Source organism: Bactrocera dorsalis, chromosome 5, assembly GCF_023373825.1.
Source record: "Bactrocera dorsalis isolate Fly_Bdor chromosome 5, ASM2337382v1, whole genome shotgun sequence".
Lineage (NCBI taxonomy): Eukaryota > Metazoa > Arthropoda > Insecta > Diptera > Tephritidae > Bactrocera > Bactrocera dorsalis.
The window spans coordinates 46,036,452-46,054,372 of NC_064307.1; the positions used below are offsets into that span (position 1 = coordinate 46,036,452).

The following is a 17,921-nucleotide window of genomic DNA, read 5'->3' on the forward strand; positions in this document are numbered from 1 at the left end:
ACTGAATCACACACACATATATGCACATACTCATGTACGTATATGAAATTATTAACGTTATATTTAATAGTTATGCATCCAATAGTGGAAGGTTTCATGTCTACGCGACAATGAATTCACTACGAATGAATGCAATCCAGTCGTTAAAACAACTACTCAATGAATATCACCTAAAATGCAGAACAATGTATTAACAGAAAAAAATTGAAATCGGGTTTTTATTGGTTTCGAGTCACTACATCATATTACAAATGTGTTCCTTCTCCTTCTAATGCCCTAAAAGCAAAACTCCACTCGATGGTATACAATGCGCTTTTGACTTAATTCGGTCACAATCGTGGCGCGATGTGATAGTGCATTATCATCGTGTAAAATCTATGAATTGTTCCTCCACAGTTTCAGCCGTTTTCGACGGATTTTTTCAGGAAAACGTCTCAATATGGTCAAAAATTTAGGATCCCCTTGACTTTTGAGCGGCTGTGGCATGGTGTTTTTGGTTTTGTCTCAACTCGTAAGCTTGTGATTTTGATAAAACTGAATCACCGTGAACGTTTTTCAACGTTCGCAACGATTTCGTTTAAGAAGTTTGTTTATAAATACAAAATTTGAGAAAAATTCTTAGTTCAATATTTTTATCCATTTTAAAAATCGCAACGCACTATTGCGATGTACCGACTTAAGCAGTTCATGTAAACAAACTGGTTGATTGTTCGCGCTTATTTTTGGCATAGTAATTAAAGAGAGTTCTACCAACAAACCCTACCCTTAAGAACTTATCTTACAAAGGATTTTAGGACAGTTACTTTAGTGACGCAGTACCTAGCCCGGTAGGTAGGTACTCGTAGACTCACTTTTTAAACGCGTTTTTCTCGAAACTACTTTTTTCCACACGGTACCAGCATTATCTCAAGTTCTATACAACCGATTTACTTGAAATTTTGTGTGAACCTTCTTTATATAATCCTTTATCTTTTATTTTTATATAATCCTTAATCCTTTGTTTTTAATATTTAAAAAAAAAATCAGGAATTTCAAAAAAAAGCGTAAAAAATGATTTTTATTTTCAGGCAGTCGCCATTTTTCAAAAAAATTTTCTTTCGTGTTCCCCGAAATAGGGACTCTGACAGCATTCTTACTGATTAAGAATTGCTTTTGATTTTTTTTCTCTCTCTCTCCCCCCCTCTAATTACAGTGTAATCCATTTATAATGGACTCGCTTAAGATGGAAACTCTGTTATTATGTACCTCTTTGTCAAGTCCCAGTTCAAACATATGTAAAAAACTCGGTTAAAATAGACTCGGTTATAATGGACTCCGGTTATAATAGACAATAAAATCGGATTTTGTCCATTATAACCGAAGCTTTCAAAATCAAATTTCAAAATAAAGTTGGCAATCAGTTGGCAATAAGCAAAATTTTGTACTTCCCCAAATTCGATCAAGAGACACAATCAGTCTCTGCAGCAGAAAATGTTCATTTTTTCTTGGAAATAAGTCAAAGAAGTCAAACAACTTCTGCGGTGGGCTGAAAGTGACGTTCGTTGGCTTTTCATTGTTCAAATGCAATCAATTTGCTCAATAAACTCGAAATCAAACTACAAAAAGATTTTGCCAATAAGGCATTCACTCAAAACTAACTTTTTTCAAAAGACTTAATAAAACTTATTATTTTCTTAATTTTGTATTTTTATTCATAAACTTTATTGCTTGAATAAAAAAACACATTGAATTTACTTTTTGAGTTAAAAATTTTATATTCTGATTAGATGGACACTCGGTTATAATGGACAATTTGACATGGTCCCGTGGAGTCCATTATAACCGGATTACACTGTATTTTAATTTTTAATATTTTTTTGTAAAATTTTTTTTCTGTATTTTTAAGATATTAATAAAAACACCATAAAAAACTGGATAGTAAAAATATTTTTGGTTTTTTTAAATAAAATTCAAAAAACTGCCCAAAATTTGATTTCTGGAGTAGAATACCCCCTTAATTAACATAGTGCTTTATATGCCATTTTAAACTCGGTTTCTGTCAGTTTCTTGATCTTGACCCAACAGTTTTCGTTAACGTCTGTATTAAAAATAAAACTCATAAAAATAATATATTATATAATTCTCTAAACGTTCAAATATTACAACATTTCAATAAATCTTTTGAATTTGGTGCAAAACAAAAATGTCGCGACAGACATTATGGCACTTTGTTCAGAAATACACGTTACGTTAATTGAATTCAAACATCGATTTGAACTTTTCCCAAAAATCTTATATTGTAAATATGTAGATTGCATGCCCATATGAATAAAAAATCGATGATTGCAAAACATAATGCTTGCACCGATTCGCGGAAGTGAGTGAATGTTATATTTTCCTGGACTGGCTAGAGTTCAAAGAAAACAGCTCATAATGCTTTCCTACAGGATGTCAAATGTCATTTTGATAATATTATCACTATTCCTTTCACACAGTTTGTGCTATTGTTAAATACGAGTTTGCTGAAGGGTACGAAGTTTACACTTTCGCAAGTAATCATACAACTAAGTATGTATGTATGTATGTATATGCGAACGCAAAAGCAAGTTGCAATACATTTTAGTAGTGCGTGGATAATGTACATGTAATCGTTAAATCGAAAAATGGAAAATTGTTCAATGATTTCTCTATGACGTCATCTTTAACATCCAGTTTGGAAATATCCGTGTCAAATTTACTAAAATTTCGACAAAACCGCCTGGCAATGATGCTGTTGATTTCAGAAAGAGTTTTCGTTTTTAAAGGTATTAAATAATGGCTGGACTTCTCTGAAAACTGGCATCCTTTTATTCCCACAATCTCTATATGAAATCCATTAATTTAATGATGATATAGACGTGGATGTTAACCACGTCCATCACTATATTACATTGAATGTTGAAAACTACTATAAGTGAGATAACTCACAAAATAACAGGTCAATCGAAAAGTCCCTCGCCGTATGGCGCTACAAGAATTGAATCGATATGGTGTTTTTAGGTAACCCTAACCTTCAAAAGACATGTGTATAAATTTGACAGCTTCCGGATCATTAATGTGTGAATTATATTATTTGAGTGATAAAATTTTGTTAAATATTTAGAAAAAAAATAAAAATAAAGGAATTTCGTGTGTTGACAAAATATTGTTTTTTGAATAAATACAGTTGAAGAAAAAATTTTGTTTGATAACGAGTTTCAAGAAACTGTCCCAGAAAATTAACTATTAAGGATTGATATGCAAAGTTTGGACCTGATGAAATAAGCACCGAAGACGTGACGTTCAATGCGTCCAAAGATAGTTGTTACCAACGAAAACATCAAAAACATTCCAAAAATAATTTAGATGACCGTACAGTGAAAATGTTCGAGATAACAGGTACTCTAAAGATATCAACTGAACAATGTTCGTCATATCATTAACAAATATTTGGGTGTGAGAAAGCTCTGTGCAAAGTGGGTGCCCCGCGAGCTCCCTTTTGACCAAAAACAACGACAAGTTGATGATTCGGAACAGTTTTGGAGATGTTCAAGCGTAATAGATAAATCATGGCTCCATCAGCTCCCTCCGAAGTCCAATTGGCAGTGATCCGAGTGAACTGCACACGATGAATACGCGCTAAAGTGCGGAAAACATAAAAGACGGCTGGAAACGTTATTACGTCTGTATTTTGGGATGCGCATGGAATATTTTTTATTGATAACTTGAAAAAGGAAAAAAAGGACTAAATCGTCGACATTTGAAGAAGAAAAAAGTACTGTTTCACCAAGAAAATGCACCGTGTCACAAGTCAGTGAAAATGATGTTATCTGTTAAATACGCCAAAAGCATTAAACTTCACTGCAGTGATGCCACGGAATGGATTCTAACTTTTCGGTGAGAATTAATATATCATGAACTACTCGACCAATATCAACGAAAGTCGGTGCTTAACATTATCCTAACATTTTCACATTACGCTGTGAAAACGGGTAAAATCAGACTACCACGACGCCTAGTTTTCACATAACACAATTTTCAATTGAACCGTTTTATTCAATTTGAAATGAATAAATTAGTTACCAGTGGAAGCATCGTAACAAAAGCTTACGCAAATATCTTTTCCAGGTAATAATGTGCCATTGTGCGGAAAATGATTAAAAACGGGTAAATAGTTCTCTAATATATAAAACTTAATGAAATGCTGAGATCAGTGAAATTACCCATAACAAACAGTCCTTATAGCCATACATCTCTCATAACCGGACAAATTGCATGAACACAACGTTTTCATTATTATTTTCATACAAGAGCAATTCCTATAAGCGGAAAATAAGTTCCAAAAGGTGATAAAACGGAAGTACATAAAGTTTTTATTGGTGCACGATAGAAGAGACGGAATACTAATTGGCCACTGTCTGGTGGCGACATACGTCCGCAGAAAGAAGCTAAATCGAAAAAACTACAGGAAATTTCTAGAGCAAGGCACCAGGGAAACAATGGAACATCACTTGTGCACTTGTTCCGAATTGGAAAGACTACGCTGTAAGATTTGCGGTCCGCACGGTATGATGCACTGCAGGAAGTATCGATAGTGAGGCCACAGAGTCTGTTCATCTCACGCGCAGGCATCCTAAAGATTGACTACTCCTCATGGACCTAGTAACTGAACTCAATCTGGTATCGCAAAGGTCCAAACTTGGTCTATGCGTGGCTCTTTGGCCTACCAGACTAGCCTAACCTAACCTTTGTCACACTCCCATATACGAATTGCCCCTTAGCCAGTCGAAAACACTGCAACGGTGTGCGACCAGTTATGAGGAATTTCACTAAACATTCGTACTTACATATATACACACTATACATATTATATCATTTAATATTCAGATTAAAATATGTATATACTATATAATCTTATCCGAATTCTTATAGCGGGATTCTGTAACCAGTCTCTAGTCTCTATTTGAGACATTTTGAGACAAAGTCTCAATTTGAGACTAGTTGCTATTCACTAAACAGTCTCTAGCGTTAGTCTCAAAATGTTGAGACCTGGTAGTTAGCAGGTCACAAAACTAAAAAGAGCTCTTGTCTGCCATTTTGAATATACTGAATAGGGATCATCATAGATATTAATCGATTGTCGTTTCTTTATATTTTGTAAGCAACTCAAACACGAAAATATGAAAAATAAATCAATTTTACATAAATTTCGTAAATATTATGAAACAAAGTCAACATATATTTTTATTTTTATTGATAATTATGTTTTTTGACTATGCTATAGGAAATTTAATATTTGTTATCGACATATTTATTTTCATTCAAGTGTAAAAACATCTCTGAATAATGAAATGTAATAGATTTTGAGACTGTCACTTACAGAATAGCAAAATCATCTCAAGTCTCAAAAATTGTCTCTAACTCAAAATCTCAAATTTAGAGACTTGAGACTGTCTCACGTTACAGAATCGCACGGTTAACCTTAGCGCCCTAACTCAGAGACTGACATCTGCTCGTATCACAATACTTTAGCCTCTGACCTTCAAACAATTCACGATCAATCTTGCCCCGTTATTGATTATTTATGGCTACAAATATAATTACGCCAGCGATATACATACTTATACTTATATTAGCAATAAAAATTTGGATTATGTGCTTAACCTCGGGAGAAATTGACGAATTTGTTTAATGATATCGAATCATTTTGTTACTGCTTGTCACTTTATCTCCGTACGGTAGCAAAGTAATATGTACATATGTATGTGTTATTGTATAAGTGTATAAAGCCCACAAAATGTATTTGTGTACGAGTGTGCTCTATTCACATTTGCCGCTCTTTCGCGTTACACGTAGCAGCGCACGCAGTTAGTAGTTAATGGTAGTTAAATTTCAACACGAAACACCCGAATATTACGAGTGGATGAACGCTGCGAACTATTGCGCCAAACGAGCTGGGACTCTGGTCTTTGGCAAGCCAGTGCTGCCGGGATAAGCAGACAAGCCGTCGTGTACCTCTGTATGTGTGTTGCGCGTACTCACAGCTCACAACTCACCATTCTTCTATGGTTCTTATACCACGCTGCTATCATTACATTTTGCTATAACGTAGAATAAGTTGCTGATTTTTTTCAAATGCAAAATACGCGTTTGCGTCGTTTGGACAACTTTGGCCTGTTTCATTGCTAAGCGGTGTAAGAAGGCAAATATTTTTAACGCACTCTTATTCGCAGTTGCCGCGTAATGCGTGAAGGTGGAATCGTGTCGCATTATTTCCTCCTGTACGAAGAATTAGGTCTATACAATTAATGTGCTTGTTATTGTAACTCGAGATAAGTGTGAGAATTTAATGTGGCTATGAGCAAAATATTATTAAATTATTAATCCATTAAGCTTATATCGCATATTTATGCAAATGTTTTTTATTAAGTGCCAATAGCAAAATTCATATGCTAAAAAAATACTAAAGAAACGTGTTGAATTAAGTTTCTGAATTGAAAATAAACAATGTGAATATGACTTTAGCCTATATCGACATGCCCACAGTTATAAATGCGCAGGTAAAACTCTTAAAAATTAAAATAAATAATTACATTTATATTTAAATCTATGGTTATAAATAACGGAAAACATTTAACCGTGCAAAACGTCAAGAAATCGTATCTTCTTACGTTATTTATTTAAAAACACTCGACAAATTAGAATTTTTCAAAATCTCTTTCTTAATTAGGCGAAGGGAATTAGCGCGCGTCTCTGCTGCTTGCTCTCCAATATGGATAGATAATATGTTAACTACCCTCTACAGATCATTTCAGCCGATAATTTCGATTTCGCTTAAGTCATAAAAATTAGACACGTTCACACATACAAAGTTGTTGCTTCTAATTTATATTATAAAGTAATAATAGTTACAGCTATAAATATTGGGCGCCTTGAGCACGGAGTATTCTTCACTTTTCATTCTTTTTTACCTTTCTGTACATTTGATAACAATAGAAGTCAAGCGAATAATGATTGGTGCAATAGAACTTAAAAACTAAATAATAGTCGTCACCTAAAATGCAAAATAACGGAACATCACTTTTCATAAGCTTACAGGCATTATAATAATGTTTTTTTATGTAAAACAGGAGGACAGCAATAACATAATTTATTGTTCTGTTATTTTGGTATCATCACATGACTTGAAACGGTATTCGCAGTCATTGAGATTCTTCAAGTAGCTGATTTTAATTTTAAATACTATTGAATTTCCATTTTGAATTCAAGAAAAAAAAATAAGTTTTTGAGCATTAAATTTACATATTTTTAATAGACATGTACCGTGAAATAAGATAAATATAAGTTAATCTAAAAATAGACCTTATTCGGGGCGGAATTGTCCACATAGGGCTTACACTTTACTTATACCCACAGGAAAAAGTATAACGGTGTGATGTAATACGATCTTGGTGGGCAATTGGCCGGCCCAAAACTTATCTGCTCGCCGAAGTGTTCTTTCAATAAATCCATTGATTGATACGATGTGTGGGAAGTGACGCCGTCTTGTTGAAACCACATGTCGCCAAGATTACGAGCTTCAATTTCAGGCATAAAATCGTCGGTTAACATGGTGCAGTAACGGTTGACATTGACGGTTACGTTCTCATCGGCATCATCATGAAGAAATATGAACCGATGATTTCACCGGCACACAAAATACATCAAGCCGTAGTTTTTTCTGGATGAAATGACAGCTCTTGATTATCTTTAGGTTGCTCTTCGTCCCAAATGTGGCAATTCTGCTTTTTAACATACCCATTGAGCCAGAATTGAGCCCATCGCTGAACAAAATTTGCTCGAATACGTCGGATCTTCTTGGAATTTTTTAAGAGCCCATAGAGCGAAGCAATGTCATTTCGGAGGGTCGAGCGACTTCGGTTTTTTACAAGCTGTATTTCCGTTCCATACGTCAGTCCAAGTTGCTGCGAACGGCGCCGAATTGGCTCTCCATGGTGTTCGAGTACATTCTCAACAGCGTGCCGGACGTGGACTATTTAGTCGAATATTATCCAATAAAGAATGCTGGGTCTCATGATTGTTAGGGGTGGGACTAGTACGCTCAATACACCGATTATGTTGATCATAAATTGAGCAAATCGCGAAAAATACATTCTTTACAGGACGTGAATTTTCGTAATAAAGTTAAATGATTTGTAAACGTTGTTCAGAAGTAAGTCTTTCCACGATGAAATGCCAAACAATACTGAACAAAAATAATATGACACTTAACACGACCCACGTGTGATATATCAAAAAATGCTATTAAAGTGCCTCAACTTGGTTCACCCGTTAGTACATAGCTACCCACGAATATACATACATTTATACATAGGTGTCATTATCCGAAAATTGTAAGATCTTTTAAAGCTAATGAGTTTTTCTATATGGGAAGAAATAAATCGTTCTTTGTACATAATATTTTTATTTCATGAAACAAATATTTCAACATACTATAAGAGTAATAAAAACTTTTTTCAGGAACGCCTCACTAGTCATGGCAGCTTGGGGTTATCAAGCAGTAGTCCTGCTTACACTACACACACGGGTGGCCACAGTGGCCGTGGAGGACCTTCTTCTGGACACGGTAGCCATGGCAGTACACACGGATCTGCAGCAACAATGCATCACCAATCTCTTCAATCAGATTTCCAACCGCCCTACTTTCCTCCACCGTTTCATCATTCAACTCAAAGTCCGCCCCAACAACAGGTAATACATGTAACTGTAATTTTAGTAGTTATTGTACCCTGAACAGGGTATATTAAGTTTGTCACGAAGTTTGTAACACCCAGAAGGAAGCATCGGAGACCCTGTAAAGTATATATATATAAATGAATAGTTGAGCTGAGTCGATTTAGCCATGTCCGTCTATCTGTCTGTCTGTCTGTCCGTCCGTTTGTGTGTCTGTCGTATATATGCGAACTAGCCCCTCAGTTTTTAAGATATCATTTTGAAATTTTGCAAACGTCATTTTGTCTTCAAGAAGCTGCACATTTGTCGGAACTGCCGATATCGGAATCAAGTTCTTGTGTGGAAAACTTTCAAATTTGACAATGTATCTTCACAAAAATTGGCTCAGGTTATAAGATAATAATGTAATATGCGAATAAATAGTTCAGAACGATTAACTATAGCATATAGGCGTCATATAAACTGAATGAACGGAATCAAATGCTTGCATGGGAAACTTCCTCATTTGACGATATATCTTCACGAAATTTGGTATAGATTATTTTCTAAGACAACAATGTAATATCCGAAGAAATTGTTCCGATTGGCACAATATAGCATATAGCTGTCATACAAACCGAACTTCCGATCGTTCTTGTATGGAAAACTTTCGCATTTGATGTGCTATCTTCACGAAATTTGACGTGGATTACTACTTAAGGTAATAATATAATCTCCGAAAAAAATGTTCAGATCGGATTACTATAGCATATAGCTTCCATACAAACTGAACACATAGTTACTAAAGGAAATGCACCTGTGAAGGGTATATTAGCTTCGGTGCAGCCGAAGTTTACGTTTTTTCTTGTTTTAATAATCAGTGACAAAGATTGTTATATAAGTTATTATATACATATATTTTACATTATTATTATTAGCATTATTATTTATAGCTATACTCATATACTGATTAATAACTTCCAATAAGCAAAGTAGGTATGTTTTTATGTATCTCACAATCAGCTCCACAACATACAGTTTTTTCACCTAAAATCTTTCGAATATGGTTATGAGACGTCAGGTAAGGTTAGGATCGATGGCTGATCAATGGATCGCACATGAACTACTATAAAACTCCAGCATCCGATCTTATATAAAGATAAGAAATAATATTTGCTAAGGCCTTTTATTTGTATTCCCCAGCACAATAGTATATCTGAAATTGTGAGCTCCCAAGTGTTTAAGGCTTGCCCTCGATAATCAATAATGAAGTGTTGAGATGTATCGATAGGGCAATGTCCTGTAAGAACCCACACAACTAGGAAGAAGCTAGTCTTACTGGGGGTAAAGAGCTCTCTGGATCTCTACCGATCGATCTTGAATCAAAAGGATCTTGCAACAACTCATGAACTTATATCTAAAGAAATTATTTGCAAAAGAAACAATTTGAACCAATGGTAGTATCTAAAATTAGGTCATATTACCTATTAAGTAATAGAAATAAACAAAAAAATTTTATGTATAAAGAGTTGCGCAATTTTATGGCAAAGGATTTCTTATCGCCTTATTTTTTTCCTGCAGATAAAAGTTCTTTCCTAATAAAATACTTTACTGATCCAAACAAATACTCTTAGCACAATTTGAAAATAGATCGCATCACGATCAAATTGAGTAAACATCACACAATTTTTAATTTCGAGTATAATCGAAGAGTTATACTCTCGCAATGAGGCTCAAAGATAAGTGATATATTTTCAGGTATTTAAAAATAATTATTCGACGAATCTGTGAATTTATATTACAGATAAAGACTCCATTACTTTTAATACTGCATTGATTAATTTTTCTATTAAGATATCTTTTACCTATTGAGCGATATTTCTCGTATGAAACCAAAAATTTTAAATTCTTATGTAAGGTATATATTGGGTTGTCCAAAAAGTCTTACGGTATTTTTATTGAATCAATTCGTGTGGCACCCATACATCGAGCTTCTTAGTGACTCCAAGCTTCTTCAAATGGTTTATAACGGTTTGATGACTACTATGCCGGTCGCTTTCGACCAATTCAGCGATTTTATCGCAATTTTCGACAACAGGCTTTCCGGAGCGTCGCGCATCTTCGACCACTTCTACACCAGAACGAAAACGTTGAAACCATCGTTGTGCGGTGGAAATGGAAACTCTATCGAGTCCATAAACTGCACAAATTTTATTAGCAGCTTGAGATGCATTTTTGCCTTTATCGTAGTAGTACTGTAATATGCCGTATTTTCTCTTTATTTTGCTTCATGTTTTCGACGCTATAACTCACGAACGACTTAGAAGAAACGAGAATCAATCAAACACGTGTTAGCGCGTGAAATGAGCTTTCCAAAAAGGTATAGCATGACCCGATGCGACGAATAAAACTAGAACTACGCGCTTTCAGCGCCAACTAACGAAAATACCGCAAGACTTTTTTGACAACCCAATATTTACTAAACGATTTAAAGTCAACCAGAATTTCCAAAACCACTATATATACCAGTGGTATATTGCGGCAAAGCAATAATATTATCAGGAATTGATTATCTTTGTTCTTTCCCGAGGACTCTAGCGCCCTCTGTATTTTCATACAAATGTTTGCAGTGAGCAAAAGATAGTAAGACTTTTTAATTGAATTTCGCGCGAAAATCCATTCGTTTAGATATTCTCGCAGTGACCTCTGTGCCAAATGTCACATCAAAATAATAATTAGTCTTTAGTATACGCTTGTCTAACTGAAGTACTTACATGAAGAGCATTCGGCGATTTTTACGATGAGTGAAATTATTCAACAAAGAAGTTCCATTAAATTTTGTGTGCGGTATCAAATTTCTGGTGCCAAAAGGTTCAGAATGTTGGAAAAGACCTTCGGTGATAATTGTTTGTCATCGTCACTAAATTTTTTTTTGAAAAACAGTGTCGCGTTAACGTTTGTGAAACAGTGCTTTCCGATTGCCATGATCTCATGAAACGTATTCTTACTGGCGATGAGTCTTGTATCTATGCTAACGACAAGTAAACAGACGATCAATCGGCCGAATATCGTGGCAAAGGTGAGCCGATCCACAAAATCATGTCAGAAATCAAGGTTATGTTGACTGTTTTGTTCGATTATCGAGGTGTGGTTCATTCCGAACTCTTTTCGAATGAGTTTTGCGTAGTTTACGCGAAGCTATTCGTAAAAAAGTGAATTATGAGCCGACAACTCTTGATTTTTGCACCACTATAATACACCGTCGCATATTGCATTGATTCTTCGTGAGTTTTTCGCCTATTTTTCAATCTTCTGCTTCAGGGAAACCGTTTTGAGTCAATTGAAAATATTAAACGTGAATCGCTACGCGCATGGAGGCTATTCCGGAAGTAGAAAACTCAACCGTTGTTCATTCTGAAGTTACACGATTTTGGTAATGAACCAAAATTCACAATACAAAGACAGCATGAACAAACATCATTTTTTCATTTCATTTTTAAAATACCAAAATAAAAAGTACTGTTAGGGAAGAGAAACTAGATGGTGTGTATCAATATTATACAGTACAAACTGTCGTAAACTGTAAATCTTTCGAAGAACAATGGATTAAAAGATTTGAACTTTTGTTCGTTCATTGAACTTGCATATATGTATGTACCTACATTAAAATAAAACATTATAATCGTAATCCGTGTAGTAGAGGTCAAACAGTGCTACTGTTTTTTTTTTTAATTTTATCAAGAGGTAAATAAATTTTACCATTTGAATTAAACAAAAATTAATTTGAAATCTGTTAATTGAAGAAATGCGTACACATCAAAAGATATTTTGAAATTTTTGTTCAATCGCAGATGAAATAAAGTTTAGGCTATATTGTATGGCTGGATGCAAGCTAAATACTCAGTCGTATTATCATGACAGTTTTTTTGATTGTTTACTTTTTGTCAACTAGCGTTTTTCCCCCTCCCCCAAGTTTTGGGTCTCTACTGAAACTATATCCTGGCTACGTGTCTAAAGTCAACGATAGGCATATCTCCGATATCTGGAGCTAGAGAAGTTATATCGGGTTTTGACAATTTTGAAAAGTGCGTTAGAAAAAACTAATTGTGCAAAGTTGAATTCCAATATGCTCACTGATGATTGAGGTGAGAGAACCAGATTAAATTTAAAATTGTGATTTGTCGGAAATAAGAGTGGTTGTAGTTCGATTTCGCACATTTTCAGGCCGTAATATAAGGATGGTCGACTAGTTTCTGAAACATAGGTTTTTCATCCAAAGATGGACGACGCTACGCCCTTTTATATTAATTTCTATAAAACCCTGTGACATTTAATAAACAAATTTTCACCGATAACATAATAATAGTAAGAACTTGGTCCCCGAAGCTCATCGCTTAAATCTTATGTTAAAATGTAAGCTATATGTATTATACGAGGTATGACAGTTAAATAATGAGACTGATTCCATAAAAACCGTATATTTGAAAATTATTCTACAACTCTGCCACTCTCTCTCTGTGTGGCACGGCGCGTTGTCGCGCACAACTTTTTCATCCCAAAATCGTCGGTTAAAATTTGTCTGACTGTTTCACGGTTTATACTCAGTTCCGAGGTCAACATTCGAAATGCAATCTGTAAAACGCTCAAATGAGCTTTTATTAGCAATATGTAAAGCATAACTAGATTTATCTGTATACATTGCATTAAAACAAAAAAGCGCTCGGAAATTGTAATCAAATTCCCATAAAATTACCCAGGTAAATGATATTTCAAAAAAAGGTATTTTGCTAAATTCCTTAATTACTATGCCAAATATGAGCGCGATCTATCAACAAGTTTATTTACAGCAGCTGTTTAAGTCGGTACACCTCAGTGGTGCGTTGCGTTGCAATGGATAAAAATATCGAACAAAGTATTTTTCTCAAATTTTGTATTTCTAACCAAATTTCGTGTGCGGAATCGTTGCGAATGTTGCAGAAGGCTTACGGTGATTCAGTTTTACCAAAAACACAAGCCTATGTATGGTACAAAGTCTTCAAAGACGGTTGAGAGTTCGTTGAAGACATGCTTCGTTCTGGACGATCTTCGACCTCTTCAACTGATGAAAATATTAAAAAAGTGAAGGATATGCTGATTGAAAGTTAGACAAGTGCTAGAGAAATGGCAAAAGAGCTCGACATCTCTCGTGAGTTCGTTCGAATGATTTTGTTGGATATTTTGGTATGAGACGCGTTCTTGCTCGACTCGTCTCGATAAAACTGGGTACGATTGTGACCGAATTAAAGCCAAAAACGTAATGAATACCATCGATCAATCACCGCATTCACCATATTTGGCTCCATGTGGTTTTTTCTTGTTCCTCAAACTGAAATTAACGCTCCGTGTAGCCCATTTTCATTCGATCGAAGGGATATATAACAAAATTCACTGAAGGAGCTGAAAGTCATCTCAAAAAGTGCTCATGAAAAATCTTTATACCGTTTTTTTTCGGACAGGTTGAATGGAAGGTTGTGTTGTTTATTTGTGCAGATATCTCGTCAAATAAAGAAGTTTTCATTCAATTTCATCGATCAGTTTGTATGGCAGCTATCCTTGGGGAGAAAAGGACAAAACATCTCAGGTCGTTAGGCAGAGTTCGGTTATACGAGTTTTGTGTATATCTAATTAGCCAAAACTTAGCATAAGAATAAAACATCTGTGATGGTTGTAAAGACCAATCAACTTTAAGTTTCTAATGCGCTGTCTTTGCGCCGCTGTTATGCTAAGTTTCGCTATTCAGACCACAAATCGAATATTTATTTACCGCAATATTGATCATTTTCCCAAACGTCAAGAGTTGGTGTCAGAAAGAAAACTGGTCGTCCTTGAATAGTTTGAACCAATTCATCCATAAAAACTGTTCACGTACACATTTTCAGAAATCCACTTAGAGAAGAGAATATTATGTTGAGGTTCAAGACTCATTAGCCATAATCTCCACATAAAAGCCGTCGGTCAACGGGTCATCTTCTAACAACGTACTTGAAGCAAATTCGACTCAACAGATACAATAATGATTCGATCTGAACAATTTCTTTGGAGTTTGTACTATTGCTTTAGATAACAGTTCGTGCCAAATCTCATGAAGATATCTTCTTAAATATAAAAATTCTGCATACAAGCGCATGACGCCGATTCCGCGGTCAACGGCCATGCAAAAAAGTTCACTGTTAAAGATGTTTTTAATAAGCAAAACCACAAAATCTACTCAAAAACTTCCAAAGACGCAATAAATGTCAATCCAAGGGTTCAACATGACCACTATCCAGCTACTGTAATGGTTTAGCGAGGAGTCTTCCATAAAGACGTTACGCTTCTTCACTTCCGGGAAGGTGTTAAAATTGGGTCAAAAGCTGGAAAGGTTTGATAAATCATCTTTACGATGAAAAGCATTGGATCGTCCAGCAAGGTTCAAAAATCACTTAGTAGTAGCTAAAAAGTAATATTCCTGGTTTCATAACTAATTGGCCGGCTGGATGATCATCGTTGACTCCATTGAACTGCAGTTTGTGGTCAGTAGGGTGCTTCAAAAAAAATGTTGGAATATTTTTCAACTCTTACCCCCTCAAATGTTAGTGATTGACATACAAAAAATCATCCCTAAAGCCAGGCGTTGTAGCTTAACTCTAAGGGGTCGCTATTTTTTTCAGGTTCCCATACATTTTACATAGGAATTTTCTTTTTTTCATTCAAACTAAAATTTCACCAACCAATTTTCGTTTCTCAGAAATAGCCATCACATACTCATAAAGTTGGCTTTTCAAATATGAATATGTGATCATTTTAAGCTAAATTGCATACCGCTTATTTAATGTCCACATTATGGAACTAAATTAACATTAATAAAAATGTATTATAGTTTGAAGTTCAATGGTCTAAACTTGTAACAGAATTTATGGTAGGACTAAGTGCTAGATAAGTTCTCCGACGTTTCCTTTTGGATGTTACAAGCTTCGTGGCAAACTTAATATACCCTGTTCAGTATATAGAAAATGTATTCAAAATTTATATCCATAGTTATACTTATATTATACATTTGCTTTTATGCTTTATTGTGGTCTAATTATATTATACCAAAGTATAAATTAATGTTAGATTACACTGTAGTACAAACATGATACGTATTATATTTCAGGCAGTAGAAGTGAAAATAGATATTCTTTTTATACTTTAAATAATTAAAATACTATTAATAATAAGGTAGTCTGATAGTAAATGAGAGTTAATTTGGCATTACATAATTAATCTAATATTGATTAGGTACCTGCATATTTACAGAACCATGGAGCTTTAGAATATTTGGGTACAGATCCATATGGACAACCGTTATCATCACTACACCATGCCCCTTTGCACCACTATAACCAATTAGCGGGCTTACGAACAACTCAAGATCAGCTTGGTATACACAGATCTCATAGAGAAGCGGAGCTACAAGGCCATGTGGTAAGTGCTCTTCAAATATTTTCTTAATGATATAACACAATAAACTTTGAAAGAATGTTTACGCTAACGCCTAACTTTTATAACAAAGTAATTTTACTTATCAACGACATTTGGTAATTAGTTAAGTATCCACTTTCTAAACAGCGGTAATCCTTCTGAATATATTAAAAGTCATAATAACAAATTATATCACAAATAGTTGAATTCGTCCCCAGAATTTAACTAAATTTTGGCCATTTTGCCAAAAGTCATCAGTTCTAGGTAGAACTCCAAACCTTAAAATCTCAATGAATAAACTATAAAAGTTGGAATGAAGAAGTAAGGAAGAGCTAAAACCGGGTGAAATCGAGCTTTTCATACTCTTGAAACCTGCAACGATCAAAATCAGGGAAATACTATTAGTCGCACAAGGTTTGTAAATTATATGGGCAAACTTTCACATGATTTTATCTAATTTAAACACAAAAGGGCACCGTTATTAGAAAAACACTTCCTCAATTTTATTAAAATAATTCACACATTTACCGATATACAAGGTGCGTTCCAAAGTAAACATTGAATGTAGCGCCCCCTGGTGGCGCCATCTATATGTCGACTGGTGCGTTAGAATCTGCTATCTTTATCGATTGTCCAAAGATAAATTCATAACATTTCGATTGGAAGTGAAGTTATTGCGTTTTAAGTGTCAGTAAGTTTGTGTTATCGGTGCGAAAATGAGCTTCGAACAAGGAGCCAACATTAAACTTACTTGAAACAATTGATTAATATAAAGGTGGAAAATTTACAAATCATCCTTCTAATATCAAATCCCACTAAAAGGAAAAAACACATTATAAATCGTAGACCTTCGGGTGACATAGTCTTTCGAGAACTTTTCTGCAGTAACTTCAATGCCATGAAGCGTGTGCAGCAACGCCAGGCCGATCAATCTTTCTTGAAGCATATTTGTTTTTCCACGTTTCCACGGTCGAAAAAGAGCATTCAGAGGTCGCATTCGTCACAGAAAGTATGCAGAATATGCGAAGAAAACTATGAGTTATAGGGTATAGGTCTACATCGCAGTTCTGCAATCCAATGGATTAATTAGTAACTTGTTGTCCTTTGACCTTTGCTTCTGCCTCCAATGCCATTATCAGTGATCAAGTTCACCTTTGAGCTTCAAACGTCGCACGACGTTGTCACTATCCAAAAGGCCTTTGATTCTATCTATCAAGTCGTCAATGAGGGTTTCCATTTTTTTGGTTTTCAAAGCACATACTAATTTTGGAGGTAACAAAGTTAGTTGAAATCCATCCAATACTTTTCTATAAAAGCGCGTCTTCAAATCTTCGCCGATTGTATCCAACAGAGACCCTGTGGTATTCTTCACAGTTTCTCACGCAGAAATTTTCGCCATTTTTTCGTGTCTGAATAAAGAGATCGAAATCTTTCCCTGCGTTACGAGTACAAGCAAAATATCTACATATTTGATGCCTATTACGTTAAAAAACTTGGAGCATAAAACGCGGAGAGTGTTACAATCAAACAAATCACAGATGGAGCTGATGTTATGTAATTTATTTCAAGTTCTCTATCAAGCCGTGTCGTTTCAAATTTAGCACTTTCAGTTACGGATCTGATGAGATTTATTAACAATTTACTTGGCTACAATTTGTAACTTCAGTGGTATCTTAGCATGATTTATTATATTAAAAAATGGAGAATCTTTTATTTTGTTTCTGAAATAC

At 34.8% G+C, this 17,921-nt stretch overlaps 1 protein-coding gene across 7 annotated transcripts in view; it reads left to right on the forward strand.

Annotated features, from left to right (window-relative positions):
- LOC105233973 (transcription factor AP-2-epsilon) overlaps positions 1 to 17,921 on the forward strand; it is a 110,802-nt gene that overhangs the window by 76,699 nt on the left and 16,182 nt on the right. For 3 of the 7 annotated variants that reach the window (XM_049457422.1, XM_049457419.1, XM_049457424.1), the window contains 2 exons: positions 8,518 to 8,748; positions 16,009 to 16,194. In XM_049457422.1, coding sequence (XP_049313379.1) covers positions 8,518 to 8,748; positions 16,009 to 16,194 — 417 coding nt within the window. Of the gene's footprint in view, positions 1 to 5,902; positions 6,558 to 8,517; positions 8,749 to 16,008; positions 16,195 to 17,921 lie in introns of those variants that run through there. The other 4 variants (XM_049457426.1, XM_049457421.1, XM_049457420.1 and 1 more) reach the window with 3 other exon arrangements.